The sequence below is a fragment of the Phacochoerus africanus genome, chromosome 9 (assembly GCF_016906955.1).
Source record: "Phacochoerus africanus isolate WHEZ1 chromosome 9, ROS_Pafr_v1, whole genome shotgun sequence".
Lineage (NCBI taxonomy): Eukaryota > Metazoa > Chordata > Mammalia > Artiodactyla > Suidae > Phacochoerus > Phacochoerus africanus.
This window is the reverse complement of record NC_062552.1, coordinates 99,248,844-99,271,240: the sequence shown is the minus strand read 5'-3', so window position 1 is coordinate 99,271,240 and position 22,397 is coordinate 99,248,844. Positions and strand designations below refer to the sequence as shown.

The following is a 22,397-nucleotide window of genomic DNA, read 5'->3' as shown; positions in this document are numbered from 1 at the left end:
TTACTTTCTCTGCATGGATACAGGTTCTGGTTTCTTCTCATTCTCCTTGACTTCTTAGGCCATACAGTATGTTTCATTGCATTTTCACACACCCTTCCTTTCCCTCTGTCACTCCTTATATGGATAACTCTTTAAAACTCTCACTCCCTCCCCTTCTACTTTGCCCTTTATCCAAACTCTCTATGTGCTTATTGCTCTGAAATTCTGGGACATTTAGCCCATACAATAATAGCGCTCGACTTGTCCCCCTGTTCCTCCAGGAAAGGAAGTTCTTCAAAGGCTTCTTTGGAAAAGTAAGTTTGATGCCACATTCGTGCTTGCTTTATAAGGAGTTACACCCCTAGTATAGCACTGACATTTTTTTTTTTTTAAGGACTACATCTTCGGTTTCTTTATAATACAGGAATTGATCTGACTGACTGTGGAAATTAGTGAATTGGAAAGCTGCTATCTATAATGTTACCTAAATATGATGATACATAGGAAAGTCCAGTAAATAAATCAAGTAGGTTAAAAAAGAATTGCCTCTTCAAGACGAGGCATTAAAAGAAATTTAATTTGATCTTGCAAAATTGTTCATATTAGCATATTGAGTTTTTTAACAAGTTAGTTTTACTAAGTGCTCAGTATTGACAGAGAAATGGGAAGAAATTAAAGTGAAAATTAAATGTATCCCAAATTTTACATTCATTGCTCTTACTTTTTCTCAACTAAAATTAAATTTCAGGGCAAGTAAGTAAAAGTACATAAACTTATCTCTGGGGATCCTATGACTTTTAACTTGGAATGCTAATCTGAGAAAAACTGTCTTAATGAATAGTCTACCAAATATCTGTCATATATGGAATGTTCTTTATGTAGATATTTTTCAAAGAATGATTGTTCAGTGTTCAGATTTCCTTAGAATTAAGAATATATAGGATGACAATACAAAAATAGATAAATACATTTCTAACATTTTTGTGTCTAAATTTATCATTGTTTAGTTTTGAGGAAGTGCTGCAAAATAATTTAGACTGAGACAGTATTTTTAAAAAAACTACTCTTGGGACCTCCCATTGTGGCTCAACAGTAAGAAATCTGACTGGTATCCATGAGGATGAGAGTTTGATCCCTGATCTCACTCAATGGATTAAGGATCTGGCATTGCCATGAGCTTTGGTATAGGTTGCAGACGCAGTTCCAATCCCACATTGCTGTGGATGTGGTATAGGCTGGCAGCTGTAGCTCTGATTCACCCCTAGCCTGGGAACTTCCATATGCTGTATGTGCGGCCCTAAAAAGAAAAAAACAAAACAAAACAAAAAAAACTACTCTCATTGAATAACTGAGTATTCATTACTAAAAGTTTGTTTATAAAAATCCTATCGCAGTTGGTTTTCCACTGGGTGGTTTTGTTACTTTGGAAATTTGTTTTAAAGAATGATTAGTTCCCATTTCCTTCTCAAGTAAATATTTTAGTCATAACCCATTTTTTTTTTACATGTTCTTGTTTAGGTCACCTTTATACTAATGTAAATAAGTTTGAAGGATTTTAGATTGAGTAGTTTAATTCAGTAACTTCTATCAATCTGAAATTAAAAGTTGTGTAATTTACCCACATCTGTCACAAAGAAAAATTTTTTAGACGTATTTTTTATTTTTACAAAAAAATCTTAGTAGCTATTTTGAGCTTGAGTTAAATTAACAGGACCATGGAATGTGAGATCTACATCTAGAAAGAAATAATCCTGTAGACACTTGAATCGTTATAAATAGCCACTATAATTGTTAAGCAGATTTTTTGTGGAGCACTCATTCTTTTCCAAATAGAATTTCTCAAAGCAATTTCACATCACCACAATTAAAATACAAATGCAATTTTAGTTGTCTTCTAAGTGATCGGTTTTTAATTTGTCTACTGTAATAAAACAGTCTTTCTTGTCTCTGAAGCCTAGGTTGTAGAAAATATTGATTTGGTTTATAGAAAAAACACGTTAAAGTATAATTTTTAAAAGATTTTAACATGATTTTAGAAAACGAAGATAGTTTGCACTTGAGAATCAGTTCCAAGGTGGCAGTATTCATTGCTGTATATAATTAGGTCATGGTGCATCTACAGTATCACTGAACTGGGTCACACTGGCTTCTTAGCTGTTTTCACTGCATCTTGTTACATGGTAAATTTATATGGCGAGAGAGAAAACTATGAATTATCTCAATTCTTAAAATAACCCTGAAATGATTATTCTTCCCTGTTTTACAGTGACAAAACTAAAGTTTACAGAGGTTAAGTGATTTGCCTGAAATCACAGATATAATAAGGGGTAGTAGCTAGGATTTGAACCCAAATAATCTGACTCCAGGGTTTGCATTCTCTCTTTCTCTCTCTCCTCTGTTTTTTTTTTTTTTTTTTTTTTTTGCTTTTTAGGGCCACACCTACAGCATATGGAGGTTCCCAGGCTAGGGGTTGAATCAGAGCTTCAGCTACCTGCCTACACCACAGCCATAGCAACACCAGATTTGAGCCGCATCTGCAACCTATACCACAGCTCATGGCAACGCCGGATCCTCAACCCACTAAGTGAGGTGAGGGATTGAACCCGTGTCCTCATGGATGCCAGGTCCAGTTCATTAAACCACTGAGCCACGATGGGAACTCCACTTTCTAACTTATTTCTTTTCCTATCTTTTTTGTTTTTATTTAAGTATAGAAGATTTACAATGTTGTGTTAATTTTTACTGTACAGCAAAATAATTCAGTTATGTATGTGTGTGTATGTACTTTAAAAAATATTTTCCATTATGGTTTATCATAGGATATTGGATATAGTCCACTGTGCTATACAGTAGGACCTTGTTTATCCTCTATCTTTCTTCATTAAAGGTAGTAATTTAATTTTGGATTTTATCTCTGGTCAGTTTGTTTTTTTATTAGTTAAAGCTTTAAAGAATCTTTTCCAGTGGTTCAAACTAACATTTTATTTATTTGGAGATATTTAAATCATACTAGTGAGTTAGACTCCTATAGGATTTCCTTAAAAGATACTAAGCAATTCTGTAATGTGAACAAGTATGACTTTCAGAATTCTTTTTCCTTCTAGTTTTATTGAGATATAATTGACATACAGCACTAAATCAGTTGTGGCGCAACATAATGATTCGATTTCATACGTCATGAAATGATTACTACAATAAGTTTAATGAACATTCATCATCTGATAGAGATGTAATGCAGAATTCTTTATAAAAAGACAAAGCATTTTATTTATATTCAGTTTTTTTAATTTACAATGTCATTCAAAGACTTTGAAAACCAAGGGAGGAAAAAGCATCACTCATAATCTTTCTAGAAATGTGCTTTTAAATGAAAAACTTTAATTTGGAGCCTTTTAAATCTTCTAAGTTGCCATCATTAAACTCACACTCACACTAATCTATAAGAAGTAGTCTAGGAGTTCCTGTTGTGGCGCAGTGGTTAACGAATCTGACTAGGAACCATGAGGTTGCAGGTTCGATCCCTGGCCTCGATCAGTGGATTAAGGATCCAGTGTTATGAGCTGTGGTGTAGGTCGCAGAGGTGGCTCGGATCCCGCATTGCTGTGGCTGTGGTGTAGGCCGGCGGCTACAGCTCCGATTAGACCCCTAGCCTGGGAACCTCCATATGCTGCGTGGGAGCGGCCCTGAAAAGGCAAAAAGACAAAAAAAAAAAAAAAAAGGTAGTCTAGTGGAAGAGATTTGGAGATTTGGCTTGTTGAGTTTGCTGGTCAGTTGTGCAGTTGTGTTTTGATGAAAGCTAAAAATGAAGAATCTCATGGAACAGTATATGGTAGGGGATTTTTATCTAGTGCACTTCCTCATAATTTTGATACTTTCTTAGCCTTCATATCATGTGTAGTTTAATAGTCCAAGATAAAGAAACAACTAACAGTTACCAAGAAGTATTTCATCAAACATATTTGCATAAAAGTGGGTAGATGGAAGAATTATTTGCCTTGATTCTGAATCATGGCCAGAACTGCTGCTGCTTTTCCCTAAGTTGTGTCTTGGACCTTATCACCCTGTCAGAATCCTGCTGGGGGCCTGACCTCCCTGTTCCTCCAGCTAATGAGCAGTGCCTCCAGAAGATTTAGCAGTGAGGAACAGATAAACCTGGATATGTTACCGGGCTGTATTATTAATCCTTTGTAAGAGTATACAAATCCTAAAAGAGAAAGGAGGAAAAAAGCCCTGAGACCCTGAAACACCTTGTTTTCATAGTTGATTTACAATGTTCTGTCAATTTCTGCTGTACAGCAAAGTGGCCCAGACACACACACACACACACACACACACACACACACACACACTCTTTTTCTCATATTATCTTCCATCATGTTCTATCACAAGTGAGTAGATGTAGTTCCCTGCACTCTATAGCAGAGTTTGAAATACCTTTTTTTGGAGTTCCCGTCGAGGCGCAGTGGTTAACAAATCTGACTAGGAACCATGAGGTTGCAGGTTCGGTCCCTGCCCTTGCTCAGTGGGTTAACGATCCGGCGTTGCTGTGAGCTGTGGTGTAGGTTGCAGACGCGACTCGGATCCCGAGTTGCTATGGCTCTGGCTTAGGCCGGTGGCTATGGCTCCGATTAGACCCCTAGCCTGGGAACCTCCATATGCCACAGGAGCGGCCCAAGAAATAGCAAAAAAAAGACAAAAATAAATAAATAAATTAATTAAAAATAAATAAATAAAAATTAGGAGATAGGGAGTTCCTGTCATGGCTCAGTGGTTAACAAATCTGACTAGGAACCATGAGGTTACAGGTTCAATCCCTAGCCTCTCTCAGTGGGTTAAGGATCTGGCATTGCCATGAGCTGTGGTGTAGGTCGCAGATGTGGCTCAGGTCTGGCATTGCTGTGGCTCTGGCATAGGCCAGCGGCTACAGCTCTGATTAGACCCCTAGCCTGGGAACCTCCATATGCCGAGGGAGCGGTCCTAGAAAAAAGACAAAAAAAAAAAAAAGAAATACCTTTTTTTAAACTTAGCTACATAAAATTGCTCATTGTTTTAGGAAAGCCAAGAATATGCTCAACTTTTTAGGAAGTATTATATGCAGCTGCTAGTGTATTTAGCATACTGGGCAAATACCAAGCAATTATGTGGCACTTAACATTTGAAAAGGATTTTCTAATTTTAATGTATTTAAGGAAATTCATGAACTGAGTAATCTATATTACCATTTTATGAGGAACTGACTGAACATAGGGTGGCCTAAGAATATTTTATATTCTATTAGGTCTCTTTTTAAAGCCATCGTATTAGAAAAACTCAGTTTGGTCTACCTTCTGTGAATCTTTCTCCTATCTGTCTCTCTTACTGCTGACACAAAACACTTCAACTCTGGTCACCAAATGTGTAGAGATTTCTCCCTTACACCAAACAGTTCTCTGTGACACCATCTGGGTTTCCTACAATTTAACTCAATTCTAACACTGTATACCTGGAGAGTGTCAGATCCCATAGATATAAGGACTCAGTCTCACAAGACTGCTCCCACCCACTTCAGATGCCACGTGCAGGTAGTAGGTCCCCAGGTTCCCTGTAACTTCTTTTTAATTTGGTGACAAATTGGAGCTCCTCCTTCTCCTCAGTTTTGATTAATTTGCTAGAACAGCTCACGGAATTCAAGGAAACACTTATGTTTACCACTTTATTAAAGGATATGATGAAAGATAGAGATGAGCCAGATGAAGAGATATGTAGTAGGACAAGGTCTGGGAGTGTCCCAAGTGCAGGAACCTTTGTCCCTTTGAAATTGGAGTATGTCACCCTCTCCGTATGTATGTGTTTGCTAACCTGGAAGCTCTCTGAACCTTGTGCTACTGGAGTTTTGTGGAGGCTTCCTCACAAAGGCATGATTGATTATTAATTCCAATTCCAGCCCCTCTTCCCTCTTTAGAGGGTGGGGGATGAGGCTGAAAATCCCTGGTGACCCACCCTCATCCAGGAGCCTCCCCCGCAGCCCCGCAGCCCCCAGCCCCACCCTAGGGTTGTTTCTGAACAAAAGACCCTCTTATCACTTAGGAATTTACAAAGGTTTTTTAAGACATCGGGAGTGGGGTCAAAGACCAAATATCAGGATAAAAGGTGCTCTTGGGGCTCTTATCACTTAGGAAATTACAAGAATTTCAGGAGCTCTATTCCAGGACCAGGCAGAGACCAATATATATTTTCTACCATCTCTCAGCCATTTACTTGTATTTATATAGAGCTTTATGGTTTGTGTTGGGCTTTGACCTACTTCCTGACTTGCTACTCATAGCAGCTCAGTAAATTAGACATGATAGTTCATGAAACTACATTTTTACAAATGAATAAACAAGCTCAAAGAGGTCACCCAGCTAGTAGTAAATGGCAGTGCCTACCCTGAAAGCAAGGTTTTTCTGAAACTTCCTGCAGAGTTCTTTCACCCAGCCCACATTGATGTTTTCTCATTAAAGGTGGGCCTTGATTATAGTGAAAGGAGAAGGGTTGGATGCAGCGGACCCTAGACAGCCCAAGGGCCTGAATGCTTCCCACAAACGTGCATTGTATGGTCTGTGCACAGTTTGTAAATTTGAATCATTTGCCAGTATTTCAAACATTGAAAGACTTCATATAAAAGCTGGGATATCTCTCTTAAGAATTGGAAGATCTGGCAAAATGGCATACTTTCTATGCAGCAACAATGGGTTGCTGAGTATCAGTTGTACCCTTTGGTCGCCTGTTTGCCGCAATCCCTGCAACTCTCTAGTGTCCTTACTTAGCCTGCTTCACTCATTTTGTTATCTGCTTTTAACCCTGTCGGCATTTGAGTTTGCGAACTCATCCCTGGGCTATTATTTGACTGAGGGGGAACCACTTCTAATTGTAAAAAATCACCTAAAATATTATAATATCTGTTCTAACAGATACTGTTAAATGTATTGCCAAGTGTATTTTTTTTTTTTTTTTTTGCTCTTTAGGTCTGCACTCCCAGCATACGGACGTTCCTAGGCTAGGGGTGGAACCGGAGCTACAGCTGCCAGCCTACGCCACAGCCACAGCAATGTCAGATCCGAGCCGCGTCTGCAACCTACACCACAGCTCACCGCAACGCCAGATCCTTAACCCACTGAATGAGACCAGGGACCGAACCCAAAATCTCATGGTTCCTAGTCGGATTCCTTTCTGCTGCATCACAACGGGAACTCCTGCCAAGTGCATTTTTCAAGTTTTTATGCTGTCACAATTGCAGTGGCATCATTAGAAATAGTTATGTTTTAGAGAATACATAGTTGAAAAGTAATGCATGTATTGTTTTCACCTAATTCTCAAGAGTAAAACATTTCACGGTATTTATGACCACTGTTAAATCAGTGTACTTACATCTACTTTCTATTTAAATTTCCCCAATTTTTTCTTTGACAAATTGTATTTAGTGCTTATCTTCATTCCAGATCCTTTCCCTTAGAAGTGAGGGAATATCTCTTGCCCCTTTTCTCTGCTTCCTTTTTGCTTTTTAAATTTCCATGCCTTTCTATAAATTTTACCTTCTCTTATAGTTTATTAGATTCATCTTTATTAGATTCTTATAGTTTATTAGATTCATCTTTATTAGATTCATCTTTTGGTTTATTTTTCCTTTTGAAGTGCATTATAGCAGATTGCCGAAGAAGAAAAGGGACAATCCCAAAAGTAATCAGAAGATTTCCATTGATCCTTAGCATCAGTATTTGCTATGACATGATCAATTAATATGTCAAATGCCCTGGTCACTGGCCTTTTCTAGATTAAAAAAAAAAAAAGGTGTTAACCTTTGGAGTTATCTTTTTATTTTGTATTCATGAAGAGTTTCCTGGTGGCTCAGCAGGTTATGGATCTGGCATTGTCACTACTGTGGTGTGAGTTCGATCCCTGGCCTGTGAACGTCCATATGCGAGTGTGGCCAAAAAGAGGGAAAAAATGCATAACTACACATTTAAAAGGATAAATTTAAAAAATAAAGTTCAGTAGTTCTTAAGCCTCAAGTCACAGTTAATGTCTAAAACATACTAGGAACTGTACTAGGCTATTCAGATCAAAGCTAAGCAAGAAAATATTTTTTTAGTTCATTTACTCTCTCATTTTTAGATGACTGTTTGACTCCTCTTTCCTTTTCCTTAAAACTCTAGAATTTCTTACTCTGTTCTCTTGCAGCTGATGACCTTGCTTCCTACTTCACTGAAAAAGTAGAATTAATCAGAAGAAAACTCAAATATGACACCACATCTACTCTCCTATGTGCATTCATGCACATATACCCTGTTCCCTCCTATTCAAGAGATGAGCTGTCTGTGCTTCTAGCTGAGGCCAATTCCTAGATTCTTATTCCAGCTCTTATTTACTCTGATAATGCTACCATCTCTCTCCTCCATAATCAGTTTTTCTTTCTCTAGTGGATCATTCATAGCATGGAAACAAACCATCTTTTTTTAAAAAGGTTTCTTCTTGGTGCCTTCAGTTTCTGTTCTCCTTTGCTCTGTTAAACTCAGTTTAATCAGACTTCTCCCCTCAGCAGTTGTCAAGTCATCGTATGATTGTTCCCGTGGTCCTATCAATTTTCTCAACCATCCGCAGCATTTGACATAGCCCATCCCTCCCGCTTCTTGAAACACTGTTGATTGAGAGTTCAGGGGTCACACTCTCTTGATTTTCCTTTACGATGCTGCCTACTTCTCAGACTGTGGACTCTGCTCTACCTACACCTCACCTTTGATGATCTCTTCCAGTGGTATGGGATTAAATACCATCTCTGTGCTGAGAAATTAGACATTTCTATCTCCAGACATCTCTCCTGAACTCTGTAGTGGTATTTCCATCTTAGAAGCAGTATAACATAAGGGTCATGGACACAGACTCTTGGGATCTAGATTGATTGTATTTAACCCTGGCTCAGCCACTTCTTAGCTTTATGTCCTTGGGAGAGGTTCTTAACCATTCTGTACCTCAGCTTCCACATCTATTAGAAAAGGATAATACTGATTCCAACCTCATGTGATTGTTGTGAAGATTAAATGATAAATGTAAGCCAAGTATACAGAACAGGCTGCCATTTGGATAAATACCAGGTATCATCATCATCATCATCATCATCATTAAATACTTCATATTAGGTATCTCACACTAACACGTCACAAACCAAATTCTGAAACACTCAGTTTCATCCTTTCCTGTCCATCCTATCAGCAGTTCCTGTCTTACCACCTCCACCACAACTGCCTTGGTCCAGCTTCTCCTCTCCCCTGAATCATTGCATTAGTGTTCCCTTCCACCTGCTTTAATGATTATCCCCCTGCCATCTGTTCTCAAGGTATTACCCTGAGTGATTTTTTTTTTTTAGAACAGGTCTGATGTGTTGCCCCACTCCCCCAGATCCTCCAGTAGCTTCCTGACCTACTCAGAGTAAAAACTGAAGTCTTTTTTTCTGACCTTTTTCCTATCTTCTCCTCTTGCTTCCTCTGTTCCAGCCACACTAGCCTCCTTGCTGTGCCTAGACCAGGTTTGCTTCCATCTCAAGACCTTTGCACTTGCTATAACCTCTAATCTGGAACATGCATCATCCAGATATATGCATGACTCACTTCTTCATCTCTTTCCATTCTTTTCTCAAAAGCCCCACTTTCAGTGAGGCAGTCACTGAGAGAACCTTATTTTAAATTTCAAATGCGGAGTTCCCGTCGTGGCGCAGCGGAAACAAATCCGACTAGGAGCCATGAGGTTGCAGGTTCAATCCCTGGCCTTGCTCAGTGGGTTAGGATCTGGCATTGCTGTGAGCTGTGGTGTAGGCAAGCAGATGTGGCTTGGATCCAGCATTGCTGTGGCTGTGGCGTAGGCTGGCAGCTATAGCTCCAATTCTACCCCTAGCCTGGGAAGCTCCCTTTTTAGGGTGCAGCCCTAAAAAGAAAAAAAATGTCAAATGCCACCCTCTTCCATATAGACACACTCACTATTCCCTTCCTAGCTTTATTTTCCTCTGATAGGAGTCATCACCATTTGTCATAGCATTCATTTTACTTATTTATCTCTTCCTCACTAAAACATAAGCTTTCTGTGGACAGAGATCTTCACCTATTTTGTTCAGTGCTGAAATCTTCAATGCCTGGAATAGTAGTATGTGCTCCATAGTAGCTGCTCCAAAATGTCTGAGTTGGTGAGTGACATATGCACTGCTTTCAAGTTCACCGTGTAGTGGGAAAAAACAGGTTAAAAAAAAAAAGGTCACCAAATTGTGGAATAATAACAGGTACTGCTGGAGCAGAGAGGGAGAATAAATGTGAGAGATTGTGATTAAGGCTTCTGAGAGGAGATGATACCTAAGGCTGAGATTTTAGACTGTTAAGTTCCAGTTAAACTCAATTAGAGGAGAAAAGCATTTCAGAGAGAAGGAACAGCATTAACAGGACCACTAGGGTGAGAGAGAACCTGCTCTAACTCATTCACTCATTCAACCTGGGGACATACAGAAGGAGACAAAAGATAAGACCCAAGTTTATGCTACAGACGACCAAGGCATGGCAGAATCCTTCACTGTGAGAAGAGGTGTATAATGACTTGGTTTTGATTAGGTTGAATTTGAGATCCCTGTCAAATTTTTATTTTTGTTAATATATACATTTGAAATAAGAGCTTAATATTAGAATAGTTTCTAGGTTCCCTCCTTCCCTCAATTAAAAGTGATTTGCAAACTAGAAGAGCTAAATTGCCTCCAAAAATCTCACCTTTGCTGTTTGGTTCATGACCTGCTACCATCCTTTATCTTTTCCGAAAAGCATTTAAAGGCCCTTCTCACTTAAGAAAGTACAGGTTAAAAGTTACTGTACTTTTTTTTTTTTTTTTTTTTACAAAGCAGCCATTGGAGGTAGTATCAGTTTCAAATCCTATAGAAAGTTATGTTTTCTCCTTCATTGTCTTGTCCTTCGGAAGTACAGACTATTATCCTGGAATTATAAGAGAAAATTTGTTCATTAAATTTGAACATCAAAATTTGTTCAGTTCTGTTCAGAAATTCAAATATCATCAAATAATAGATTTTAAGGCCCTTAAAATCAGATTTTTTTAAAAAAATGAAGCCAAGTTTCCTATGAAAGAAGTCTCTGTTTATTTGTTACAGGCACACTGTGTCATGGTTGCCTGCTAATATGTTGTTATTATTCCATAATGACTAGGTTATCTCTGTGTGTGTAGGTGTGACAGAAAGACTGACCAGAGATTCTTTATACATTGGGTACCTTTGAAGGCCTCTTTGGTGTGTAGCAGAAAGAACTCTGCACAATATCATGGCAAATCACTTGCTCAGAAAGAATGACTTGTTCTACCTTTCCTGCCCAAATTGGTTTGTTTGCTGCTGTTGCTTCTTAACACTTCATAGCTATGCCAAATTGTGCTTCTGTGTGTCTTTAGAGCATTTCTTGCTTTAGCTTCCATTAGAACACTTTTTTGCTGTTATCTATCATATGCCCAGTACAATTGTCTTGCCTCCAAATAGCACTTCTGTCTTTATTAATTGCATGTTCTTATTGCCGGTCTTAGGAATCATAGAACTTTAGAGTTGGACTGCACCTGAAATTTGGGTCTCAGTTTGAAATAGTGAGTGTAAGCACATTTTAAAAAAAGGAAAAAAATTCAGAGACAATTCCAAACAGGTCTAACATTTCAATATAATGATTTGTCTTTTCAAAATAGGTTTAAGTAATGATCACTTTCCAGGGCTTCTGATGATTTGTATCAGAGGTCATCAAATTATGGTATGGCCCACTACCTGTTTTTGTAAATAAAGTTTTATTGGAACGAATTCATGTCCATTTGTTTACATATTGTCTGTGGCTGCTTCTGTACTGCAGGGCCAAGTTGAGTAGTTGTGACATAGACCATAGGGCCTGCAAAACCTTTGATATTTGGTCTTTCACAAAAAAAAAAAAAAAAAAAAAGCTTGCCAATCCCTCATTTAAACAGTTTAGAAACTTACTTTTTCGACTGGAAATCTGAAGTACTTCCTCAGATAACACCAATGTGTAAAATAAAAGAGTGACTGTAAGGCTCTGTCAGCATACTGAGACTATTACCACCTTGTGATCTCCATCCTTTAAAAAAATTTTTAAGTGGGAACTACTCCGAAAAAGCAAAAAAAAAAACCTTCTGGAGATAAATAGGTAGGTAGATGGCAGTTCTTTACGTGATTAGTTATTTCATTGCCTTTTACATTTAGGGGGGAAATGATCTTACAGTGTACTGAGCTTGTTTAGTTACTATTTCCATGTCACTTTTGTAGCGGTTTGGTGTTTTTTCACTGGCATTTTCATGTTCAGATTACCTATGCATTTTTCCTACTTGCAGTTCAAGTTTATTGATTAGTAATTTTCTAATAGACCCACTACCTGCCATCATCTTCTCCAGGGTCCGAGTCTGCTTAATTTCCATATTGGTTTATATCTACCCATAATGAAAGGTGTTTGAGGGAAATGTTAGTTTTAAAATTCTAATTTGAATATTTAGAGAGCTGAGTGGTCACCTGAAAATTATACTTTATTTGACATTTTTTATTCATAGGGTAGCTTGATCCTTCTCAGAGTTTACCACAGTTCTGTTAATGTTAGACCCATTTTCTTTCCTGAAGAATAAGCAGTTTTTTCTTTGTTGTAAAGCATTTTCATACATTGACACTAGTCAGTGTGAATTCTACCTATAGCCTTGAAATTATTATTAAAATAGAAAGTGTTGGAACAATAGTGATAAAAGAATTCTTGGAGTTCCTGTTGTGGCACAGTGGTTAATGAATCCAACTAGGAACCATGAGGTTGCGGGTTCAATCCCTGGCCTTGCTCAGTGGGTCAAGGATCCAGCGTTGCCGTGAGTTGTGGTGTAGGTCGCAGATGCGGCTTGGATCCCATGTTGCTGTGGCTGTGGTGTAGGCTGGTTGCTATAGCTCCGATTCGACCCCTAGCCTGGGAACCTCCATATGCCGTGGGCAGCAGTTCTAGAAAAGGCAAAAAGACCAAAACAAAACATTTAAAAAAAGCTTAATATCTTACATGTACCTTACGTCTTACCACGTTTGGATTAGTCTGAGGTATTATGTAATCTTTTTTTTTTAAAGGGGTGTTTGTGTTACTAAGATAGCTGTAAATTTTACATTTCATACTTACTCTAAATTATCTCTTTTTTTGGTCCTGTGGTTTGTTAACTTTGACCTTATCATCCTAAGTTATTGGCTAAGTAAACAGTTTTAGGAAAACTTTGATCTTCTATCTATGACTTTTATCATTTTCTCAGAAGTGCTTAGGAATCTTAGTTTATATTATCAGAATGAAAACTCTGAAGTTTATAGTACAAAAGCTTTAACCACTATAGAATTTGTGAGAGGACGTCTGAATGTAATTTTAGTTGCAGGTGTCTGAGTGTTAATATCTCAGTACCTGATTGAAGTCATTGTAACATGGAAAGTTATAGTGACATCCAAGAACTAGCACTCAAATTTTTGAACCAGGGGAAGGACTCATATTAATCTGTTTTATTACCCTATTTTGAGGTCAGATGCTATGAAGTATGACGGTTACAATGCCTGGTTGATATATTAGTACAACACCATTAAAATTATTTTAAAGATATACCTCAAAAAGCATAGATGTTTGTGTAATAGTCTAATTGGGCTAAGAAAATATTTCCCTGTATATGATAAGGAGACTAGACGAGGGACAGTCTCATTCTAAAATGACCTTTTGGAGTTCCTTGGTGGCCTAGCAAGTTAAGGATCTGATGTCATTGCCGTGGTCAGGGCACCGCTGAGGGGGAGATGTGGTTAAATGATTTTTATTTTTCCCACCTTTAAGTCTCCCAACCTTGAAGTAGTTTTACTTGTTGCCTCCAGTGCTGAACTCTATAGGCTGTAGTTGTCCAATGAGCATGTTGAGAAAACTGCAAATTTAAATTTCTTACATGGATTTTCAGTGCCATCTGGCAGTCTTCTGTGCCGTTGATTAACTGTCTCCTATTCCCTACAGCAAATATTTAGCAAGTTTGTTACTTCAACAAATACTTCTTAAACTCCTTCTCTGTACCAGGCATTGTGCTAAGCTCTGAGAATATAGCATTATGTATGGAAAAAACCCTGCCCTCGTGGAGCTCACCTTCGTGCAAAATACTAAAGGTTACTTAAGTGCTTATTAAATATGAGCAGTTACTGTTGCTGATAGAGTGACTATTATCCCAGTTTGCCTGAACAGCCCCAGTATAACAGCTGTTTCTGGGCTTTAATAATGCCTCCTTTTACTTTCAAAGGAGTCCCTTTTTGGACAGTATATATTATTGAATCCCCATAATAATCCCACAAGGTATATGACATTATGTTGGAGGTGTCATAGTGCAGATGTAGAAGCTGAGGCATGGAGAAGTTAAGTAATTTTTTGTTGGTCATACTAGTAAGTGGCAGAACCAGAATTCAACCCAAACACCAGCCTGGTTCCACAGTTTTGCTGAGTCACTATACGATATACTGTCCCAATACTGCTATTGTAAATCTTTACTTTTTTTTTTTTGCTTTTTAGGGCCACATTTGCAGCATATGGAGGTTCCCAGGCTAGGGGTCTAATCAGAAACGTACCCACCGGCCAACGCCAAAGCCACAGCCACTGGGGTCCAAGCCTCATCTGTGACCTACACCACAGCTCACGGCAACACCAGATCCACTGAGCAAAGCCAGGGATCGAACCTGCAACCTCATGGTTCCTAGTCGGATTCATTTCCACTGTACCACAACGGGAACTCCATAAATCTTTACTTTCTTACTCTGCCTCTTAACCTTTTTCTCCCTAGCAAAGTAAAGTAGGTGATCTCATCTCCTTTACAGATGAATTTGTGGCTCTCTGGAGTGAACTTCCTCAGTTTGTCACTCACTCCTTTACAAATCTATCTTTACTCCATCCCTCCATTTCAAGGAAGGGACAACCCTCTTCCCATCTAAAACTTGTATTCTAGCCTCATCCTATTTTGCCTCCTGGAGGACTGTGTTCTATATATTACTCTTCCCTTTCTTGGGCCTGCAGTCTCAGTACTTTACAGATAAAGAAATAGAAGCTCAGAGGATTACATAACTTGCTTAGCTTATAAATAGTGGCATTGAATTCAGGCTTATATTTGTCTTACTCCAAAATCCATTCTGTTTCTAGTATATCATGCTAATTTACCACAATTCTAAAAGGACCTCCCTTGATCCTCTACCTGTCCCCCCTTGCCTTATAGCTCTTTTTGTCTTTTTAGGGCCGCACTCGAGGCATATGGAGGTTCGCAGGCTAGGGGTCTAATCGGAGCTGTAGCTGCCGGCCTACACCAGAGCCACAACAATGCCAGATCCAAGCTGCGTCTGCGACCTACACCACAGCTCACAGAAATGCCAGATCTTTAATTCACTGAGTGAGGGATCAAACCCGCAACCTCATGATTCCTAATCGGATTTGTTTCTGCTGTGCCACGTTGCGAACTCCCAAAAAAAAAAAAGCTTTTTTAAAGAGAACATTTAATATGTGTAGACTCTTCTTGCCTTTCATTTACTTCTCAACCCATTATAGTCTGACTTCACTTTTTTATTAGTCAAATCCTGCAGAGAAACAGAATCACCATCTGTTTCTCTCTCTGTTTTTAGATATCTCTTTCTATCTATACATATGTGTGTGTGTGTATACATATATGTATATGAAGGGAAGGATTTATTTTAGAATTCATGCATGTGATTATAGGGTCTAGCAAGCCTGAAATCTGTAGGGCAGACCAGCAGACTGGAAATTCAGGGAGAATTTCTACGTTACAGACTTAAGGTGGAATTCTTCTTGGGGGGAACCTCAGTTTTTAATCCTTAAGGCCTTTAACTGATTGTATGAGGCCCACCCATATTATCAAGGGTAATTTCTTTTACCTAAAGTCAATTGATGTAATACCTTTATAGCAACCTGTAGACTAGTGTTTGATCAAACAACTAGACAACCATAGCTTAGCCAGTCTGACAGATAAAAGTAACCACCACAACCTCTGTCACTCTGTCTTGTCTTACTCGTTGCTAAGTCCAATGCGCACATTTTACATCTTTCCTTCCGTGGTCATTTTGCAACATTTGACATTTTGAACCAATTTCTTCTCAAAACCATTCTCCTTTAGTTTCAATGACCCTACTCTCTCTTCATTCTTCTGTCCCACTGGCTGTTCCTTTTTTTTAATCCCCTTTTTGGCCACACCTGAGGCATATGTAAGTTCCCTGGCCAGGGCCTGAATCTGAGCCACATCTTCGACCTATGCCTCAGCTGAGGCAATGCCAGATCCTTAAACCACTGCACCAGGCCAGGGATAGAACCAGAAAACACCATAGAGAAAAGCTGTATCATTAGCCCATTGCGTCACAGTGGGTTTTTTTGCTATTTCACTGCCCATCTCCCAGTTCCTTAATTATTGATATTCTCTCCTGGCTTGGCCTTCTTATTACTCCCATAATTGATGTCTCCCAAAACTAAAATTTCATCTTAGAATTCTCTACCGAGCTTTAGATCTATATATCCAATTGTTTCAATATTGCACAGACATCACAAACTTCGCTTGTCTAAAACTGAAATCCTATTCTTCACCTCTCAAACTTGCTTTTGCATCTCTTCTCTTAGTTTGTGGTACCCTCTCCACCCAGTTAGCAAAGCTGGGAACCAGAGAGGAGTCTTCACCTTCTCTCTTACATTTACCATTTAAGACTTTCTCATCTCTCTCTGTCTCAGCCAAGAGAGCTAAACCCTCATTTTCTCTCACTTGGAATCTTGTCGTGGACTTTCTACCTCCTGTCAGTCTCTTTCCAACTCCTCTGCTCTGCCGCCCTACTGCTGAAGTGATATTTTTTAAAAATACAAATCTGTTTAATTGTATTTAAAATTCTTTGCAAGTAGCTCCTAATTGCCCACAGAATTAAGATAGAATTCTTTAGCAGGTATCCCCAGCCCTCTACGGCTAGGCCTTTCCTGCTCTTTATCTCCCACTATGCCTCACCGACCCACCGACCCACCCTATTTTCAGGCCACACTGGAATGTCCTCTACCTCCACTGCTTCCTTGCCTTCCTCCCTGGGGCATCTAGAAGCATTATTTTAGTACCCAGTTCAATCTTTTCTTTTGAATAACCTTCCCCAAGTTCCACATATAGATTTGACCATGCCTCCTTCTTGACATTGTTATACACTGTTTTTGGTTCTACTCCAGCACTCATTACTGTATTAACTTTTGTTTATCTGAGCATCACCTTTCAGTGGACAGTGAACTCTTCAAGTATTTCTGCTGCCTGGCATGTAATAGGCTCTCATCAGAAAAGTTGCAGTGGTGGAGATGAAGCCTGGAGTGGATTACACAACCACTTTCACTTAAATAAAGCCATGCCTTCTGTGCTGGGTTTGGGCATGTACAGTGGAGAATGGTAGACATTTCTTTATCCTTATTTGTCCCCTCTAGAGGCTGCTGCTCCAACTTTTAGTACCAGATTCCTTTTGATCTATACTTTTTTTGATATTCTGATACCTATTCTCAGCCTTCACTTTGCTTTTATTTTATTTTGCTTGTATCCTTGGAGTAGTTAAAAAGAAATGAAGCTGATAAATTACTATTAGAAATGCCCACTGTCCCATTTTCTTTCCATCACAGGAGAAATCATACATCAGCTTGTTCTCATGTGATTTTGTGTGCCCAAAGTCTTCTTAGCCAATAAAAAGAATTTATCTTATAAGGATAATAATTTTCCAACGGTTTTTTAATCCTCCTATGTCCCCAAACTGTCTCTATGCATTTAATGTCAAATTAAAAACTAAACTAGCTCTGCTCTAACCAGTTCAGTTTCTTGTAATCCTGAGAGAAGAAATAATGGTTTTTAAAGATTAAGGAGTGATGAAGACATCGTGGGTTTTTAAGATGAAAATTTCAGGGTCTTGCTAAATACATTGGCCTCAAAGGATAGTAGAATGGTCAGCATCTCAATTTAGACTTTATTACTTTCTACTCTAGATACACTCATAGAAGCTACTTGTGGTGTAACTCCTTATGTTTTAGTATTTATCTAACTCTTGGTTTTTGTGATTGAGTTTCAAAATAGGTAAAGAATCTACTTATTCTTTGCCCTTTATGGAATGTGATATCTTGGGTTTTATTCCATCTGTCCCCTTAATTTTATCTTATTGTTTCGCATTGTGTTTCTAAAATAATGGCTTTGGCTTGTTTTTTCCTGAATGTTTCTGCAGTTTGGTTTGCATATCTGGCTTTGGGCACCTTTCCTGAACTTGGTCTCCATCTGTATTTGTGACTTTTGGAAGGCAGAAGTCAATGTTGTCTGTGGAAGATGACTTTTTTTTTTTAATACTGTATATGTGTGTGTCTCCCCCCTTCCTTTTTGGTTTCTCTTAAAAGACTGGAAAGAAAGCGGTTAAAGCAGTCCTGTGGGTATCAGCAGATGGACTCAGAGTTGTGGATGAAAAAACTAAGGTAAAACTTCCATATAAGCTTAAATATTATTGCTCATGTTTTTTCTATCCCTAATGATCAAATATAATGCCATTAAGCTGTTGCAGTTACTCTGTATCCTTCCACTTTGTCCAAAGTACGACCTTCTGAGAGACTAGTTTAATATTCAGAAAACCAATTTAGTTACTCATTTACCTTATGAAAAATAGAAGAGAATTCTCTCAGCATTTTGCTCTGCATGGCGCAGCATGTTTAGCCTACTGCGTATTATACTTTATGTAAGGTCTGAGTTCTATAAATCAACTATAATGGAAAAAATTAAAAAGTCATATAAACTTAAAAAAAAGATCTTAGTTCTGTTTTTGTTCTTAGACATTTAAAAAAAAAATGTTTACCACCATAAGTTCGATGTGAAAGATGATAGAACTTTTACCACCGTTAAAAATTTTTTAAAAAAATGATGGGCCACATATGAAATTTCTTCTTGTTCCTTCATAAAATACTGTATTTTCAGAAAGTGATATTTGAACTGATTAACCTGCTATTAACTGAAAACTCAAGTGAAATCTTAAGAACTAGTAAATGGCTCTTTGGTTAACATTACTCAGAATCCACACATTATCTCAAATAACCAGTAGCATTTTGCATTTGAAAGGGCATGATCCTACATGCCTAGATAAGACAAGACATAGACCCTGCACTTAGAGAGCATAAGGTGTTATTTATATAAGTCCATTTAATCATTAATTAAAATTTTCTAAGAGACCAAAAATCTGTAAGAATTTTAACAAGAAGGCAATTTTCAGAAAAGACCCAAAAACCTCAGATGTCATTGGAAGGAGGAGAACATATCTTTCTTTTTTTCTTTTTGCCACCTGTGGCATGTGAAAATTCCTGGGTTAGGGATTGAACCCATGCCACAGCTGTGACCCACACCTCTGCAGTGACAATGCCAGGTCTTTAATCCATTGTGCCACAAGAGAACTCCAGAATTTGTGTAGTTTTCATTAATGCTTTGGATGAAATTTGTGGTGTGTAGAGGCTTTATTTTTAATTGTTTTACACAATAGTTAGAAAGTGATACTGCCCCCTGGTGGCTACTTATAACACTGGCATTAATTGGTTTAGTATTTCTATTTCCCATTTTCAGTAATCACCCTGGGACCCATTGTGAGCAGAAAAGAAATTTTGCTATCTGTATAGCTTATAAAGGGCTCATATTTAGAATATATAAATGACTCATATATCAAAAGAAAAATAACAGACAATTCAAAATACTTGAAGGATCACTTTACTGAAGAGGAAATTCATAGCAGTCAAGATTATGCAAAATATAATGAGCCGCCAGAATTGCAAAACTCTAAAAAATTGACCAGAAATGTTGTGGAGCAACAGGAATTCTCATAGTTATGCTTCATAAAAGCCGTTTTGTTTGTATGTTTTAGCATTTACAGCCCCTACCTCAGCATCTAGGGATTTTAAGCCATTAGAATATCTTATCACACAGAAGAGCCTCAGAGCCTCAAGATTTTAAAGAAATTTTGTGTGATGTTTATACTTTGTATATGCTTTGCCATTCAGCAAGTATAAAAGCATAGTCATACTCAAAATTAAATGATCAGTAAGTTAATAAATGCACAGAACTGTTCCAGAAATGATGTTATTGAATGTAACATCAATGTTATATGGGAATTGGATTAAATTTATTGACTTACATATGTTGAAAATTGAACATGGAATTTACCATGATAAATCTGGAGTCAGCAAGCCTATATTTTGGAACATGAAGATGAGGTGAGGGAAGCATCTGGGCAAAGTGCCTCTTGGGATCTCTCCTAGGTCAGATTCTTAGTATTCAGACCTCTGGCTCAGATTGAGCTATGAAATGTGCATCCAGTGTTTCTTCTGAGAAGTTTGAATAATCTCATAAGGCCTCTGTTCCTTTGTGCTTCCCTTTTTCTAGGACCTCATAGTTGACCAGACAATAGAAAAAGTTTCTTTCTGTGCCCCAGATAGGAACTTTGATAGAGCCTTCTCTTACATATGTCGTGATGGCACAACTCGGCGCTGGATCTGTCATTGCTTCATGGCTGTCAAGGACACGGTGAGTCTAACAGCATGGATTTCATCATGACTAGCCTCAGTTCACCATACTCCATCCAGATTGGCTCAGCCAAGCAAGTTTCCACTACGTTTTTATCAAGTTAAGTGATGTTACAGCACTTAGAAGAGCCTAAACTAGTCTGCTTTCACTCCTTTTATTCAAGTAGTTCACATTCGCGGTGAGACCCTACTGCTCTCAGAGCAAGGTGATTGACTAAGATCCAAGGTCATTAAAGGAAAGTAAAAGTGCTCTGGTGATGGTGGCTACTAAATTTTATTTGAGGAGTTCCCGTGTGGCTAAGTGATAACAAACCTGACTAGGATCCATGAGGACGCAGGTTTGATCCCTGGCCTCGCTCAGTGGGTTAAGGATCCGGCATTGCCGTGAGCTGTGGTGTAGGTCTCAGACTCAGCTCGGATCCTGTGTTGCTGTGGCTGGAGCATAGGCCGGCAGCTATAGCTCCAATTCAACCCCTAGCCTGGGAATTTCCATATGCCTCTGGTGTGGTCCTAAAAAGACAAAAAGAAAATTTTTAATTTGAAACTTTTAATTATTAGAACTATCTTATGTGTATTTGTTTGCTGATTCATCTGGATAGAAAATACTGGCATTCGAAAGCTGCTTATAAATTCATTTGCAAAGACACTCTACTGCAATATTCGGAGTATATTTTCAATTAATTAAAAAATAGAAATACTAAAGTACAGTACAGTGGACTATGCTGGAAATTGTTATGGAGTAGAAATCTTTGGTTTTATTTAAAAATAGAGAATAATCAATTCTATCATCCTTCATATGAATTACCCAAAATTCTGACATGAAAGACAAGTCTCTTAGATGATGATCTTAATTAACTATGCTGTAGCATTAAGTATGTAATTTCTGAATTTTTTTTTGCCTTTTGTTTATTTGTTTTTTAGGGCTTCACCCGCAGCACATGGAGATTCCCAGGCTAAGGGTCCAATAAGAGCTACAGCTGCCGGCCTATACCACAGCCACAGCAATGCAGGGTCCGAGCCGCATCTGCGACCTGCACCACAGCTTACACAACGCCAGATCCTAACCCACTGAGCCAGGCCAAGGATTGAACCCGCAACCTCATGGTTCCTAGTCGGATTTGTTTCCACGGCGCCACAATGGGAACTCCTAATTTCTGAATTTTTAAAGTCCAGACAGTTCCCATCGTGGCTCAGTGGTTAACGAATCCGACTAGGAACCAGGAGGTTTTGGGTTTGATCCCTGGCTTCACTCAGTGGGTTAAGGATCCAGTGTTGCCGTGAGCTGTGGTGTAGGTTGCAGACGTGGCTCAGATCCCACGTTGCTGTGGCTCTGGTGTAGGCCAGCAGCTACAGCTCCGATTACACCCCTAGCCTGGGAACCTCCATATGCCGCAGGAGAGGCCCTAGGAAAAAATAAAAATAACTAAATAAAGTCCAGACAGAATAAGGCAGTGTAGCCATTCTGCATTTATGGAGGCTACAACTAAGTAACTCTTGCCAAGGTTTAACCTAGAAGGGAAGTGGTGGCCATACTCAATGCTGACCAAAAGGTTTTTTTAGGTTTTTTTTTTTTTTGTATTTTTGTATTTTCTAGGGCCTCACCCACGGCATATGGGGGTTCCAGGCTAAGGGTCTAATTGGAGCTACAGCTGCTGGCCTACACCAGAGCCACAGCAATGCAGAATCCGAGAAGAGTCTGGGACCTACACCACAGCTCACAGCAATGCTAGATTCCCTAAGCCACTGAGCGAAGCCAGGGATCGAACCTGCAACCTCATGGTTCCTAGTCGGATTTTCATTTCCACCGCA

At 38.7% G+C, this 22,397-nt stretch overlaps 1 protein-coding gene across 9 annotated transcripts in view; it reads left to right on the top strand.

Moving 5' to 3' along the window:
- The window catches only part of NUMB (NUMB endocytic adaptor protein), a 181,877-nt gene that overhangs the window by 145,890 nt on the left and 13,590 nt on the right, over window positions 1–22,397 (top strand). For 7 of the 9 annotated variants that reach the window (XM_047797733.1, XM_047797735.1, XM_047797734.1 and 4 more), the window contains 3 exons: window positions 261–293; window positions 18,432–18,506; window positions 20,449–20,589. In XM_047797733.1, the coding sequence (XP_047653689.1) occupies window positions 261–293; window positions 18,432–18,506; window positions 20,449–20,589 (249 nt within the window). The remainder of the gene's footprint in view (window positions 1–260; window positions 294–18,431; window positions 18,507–20,448; window positions 20,590–22,397) is intronic. The other 2 variants (XM_047797741.1, XM_047797737.1) reach the window with 1 other exon arrangement.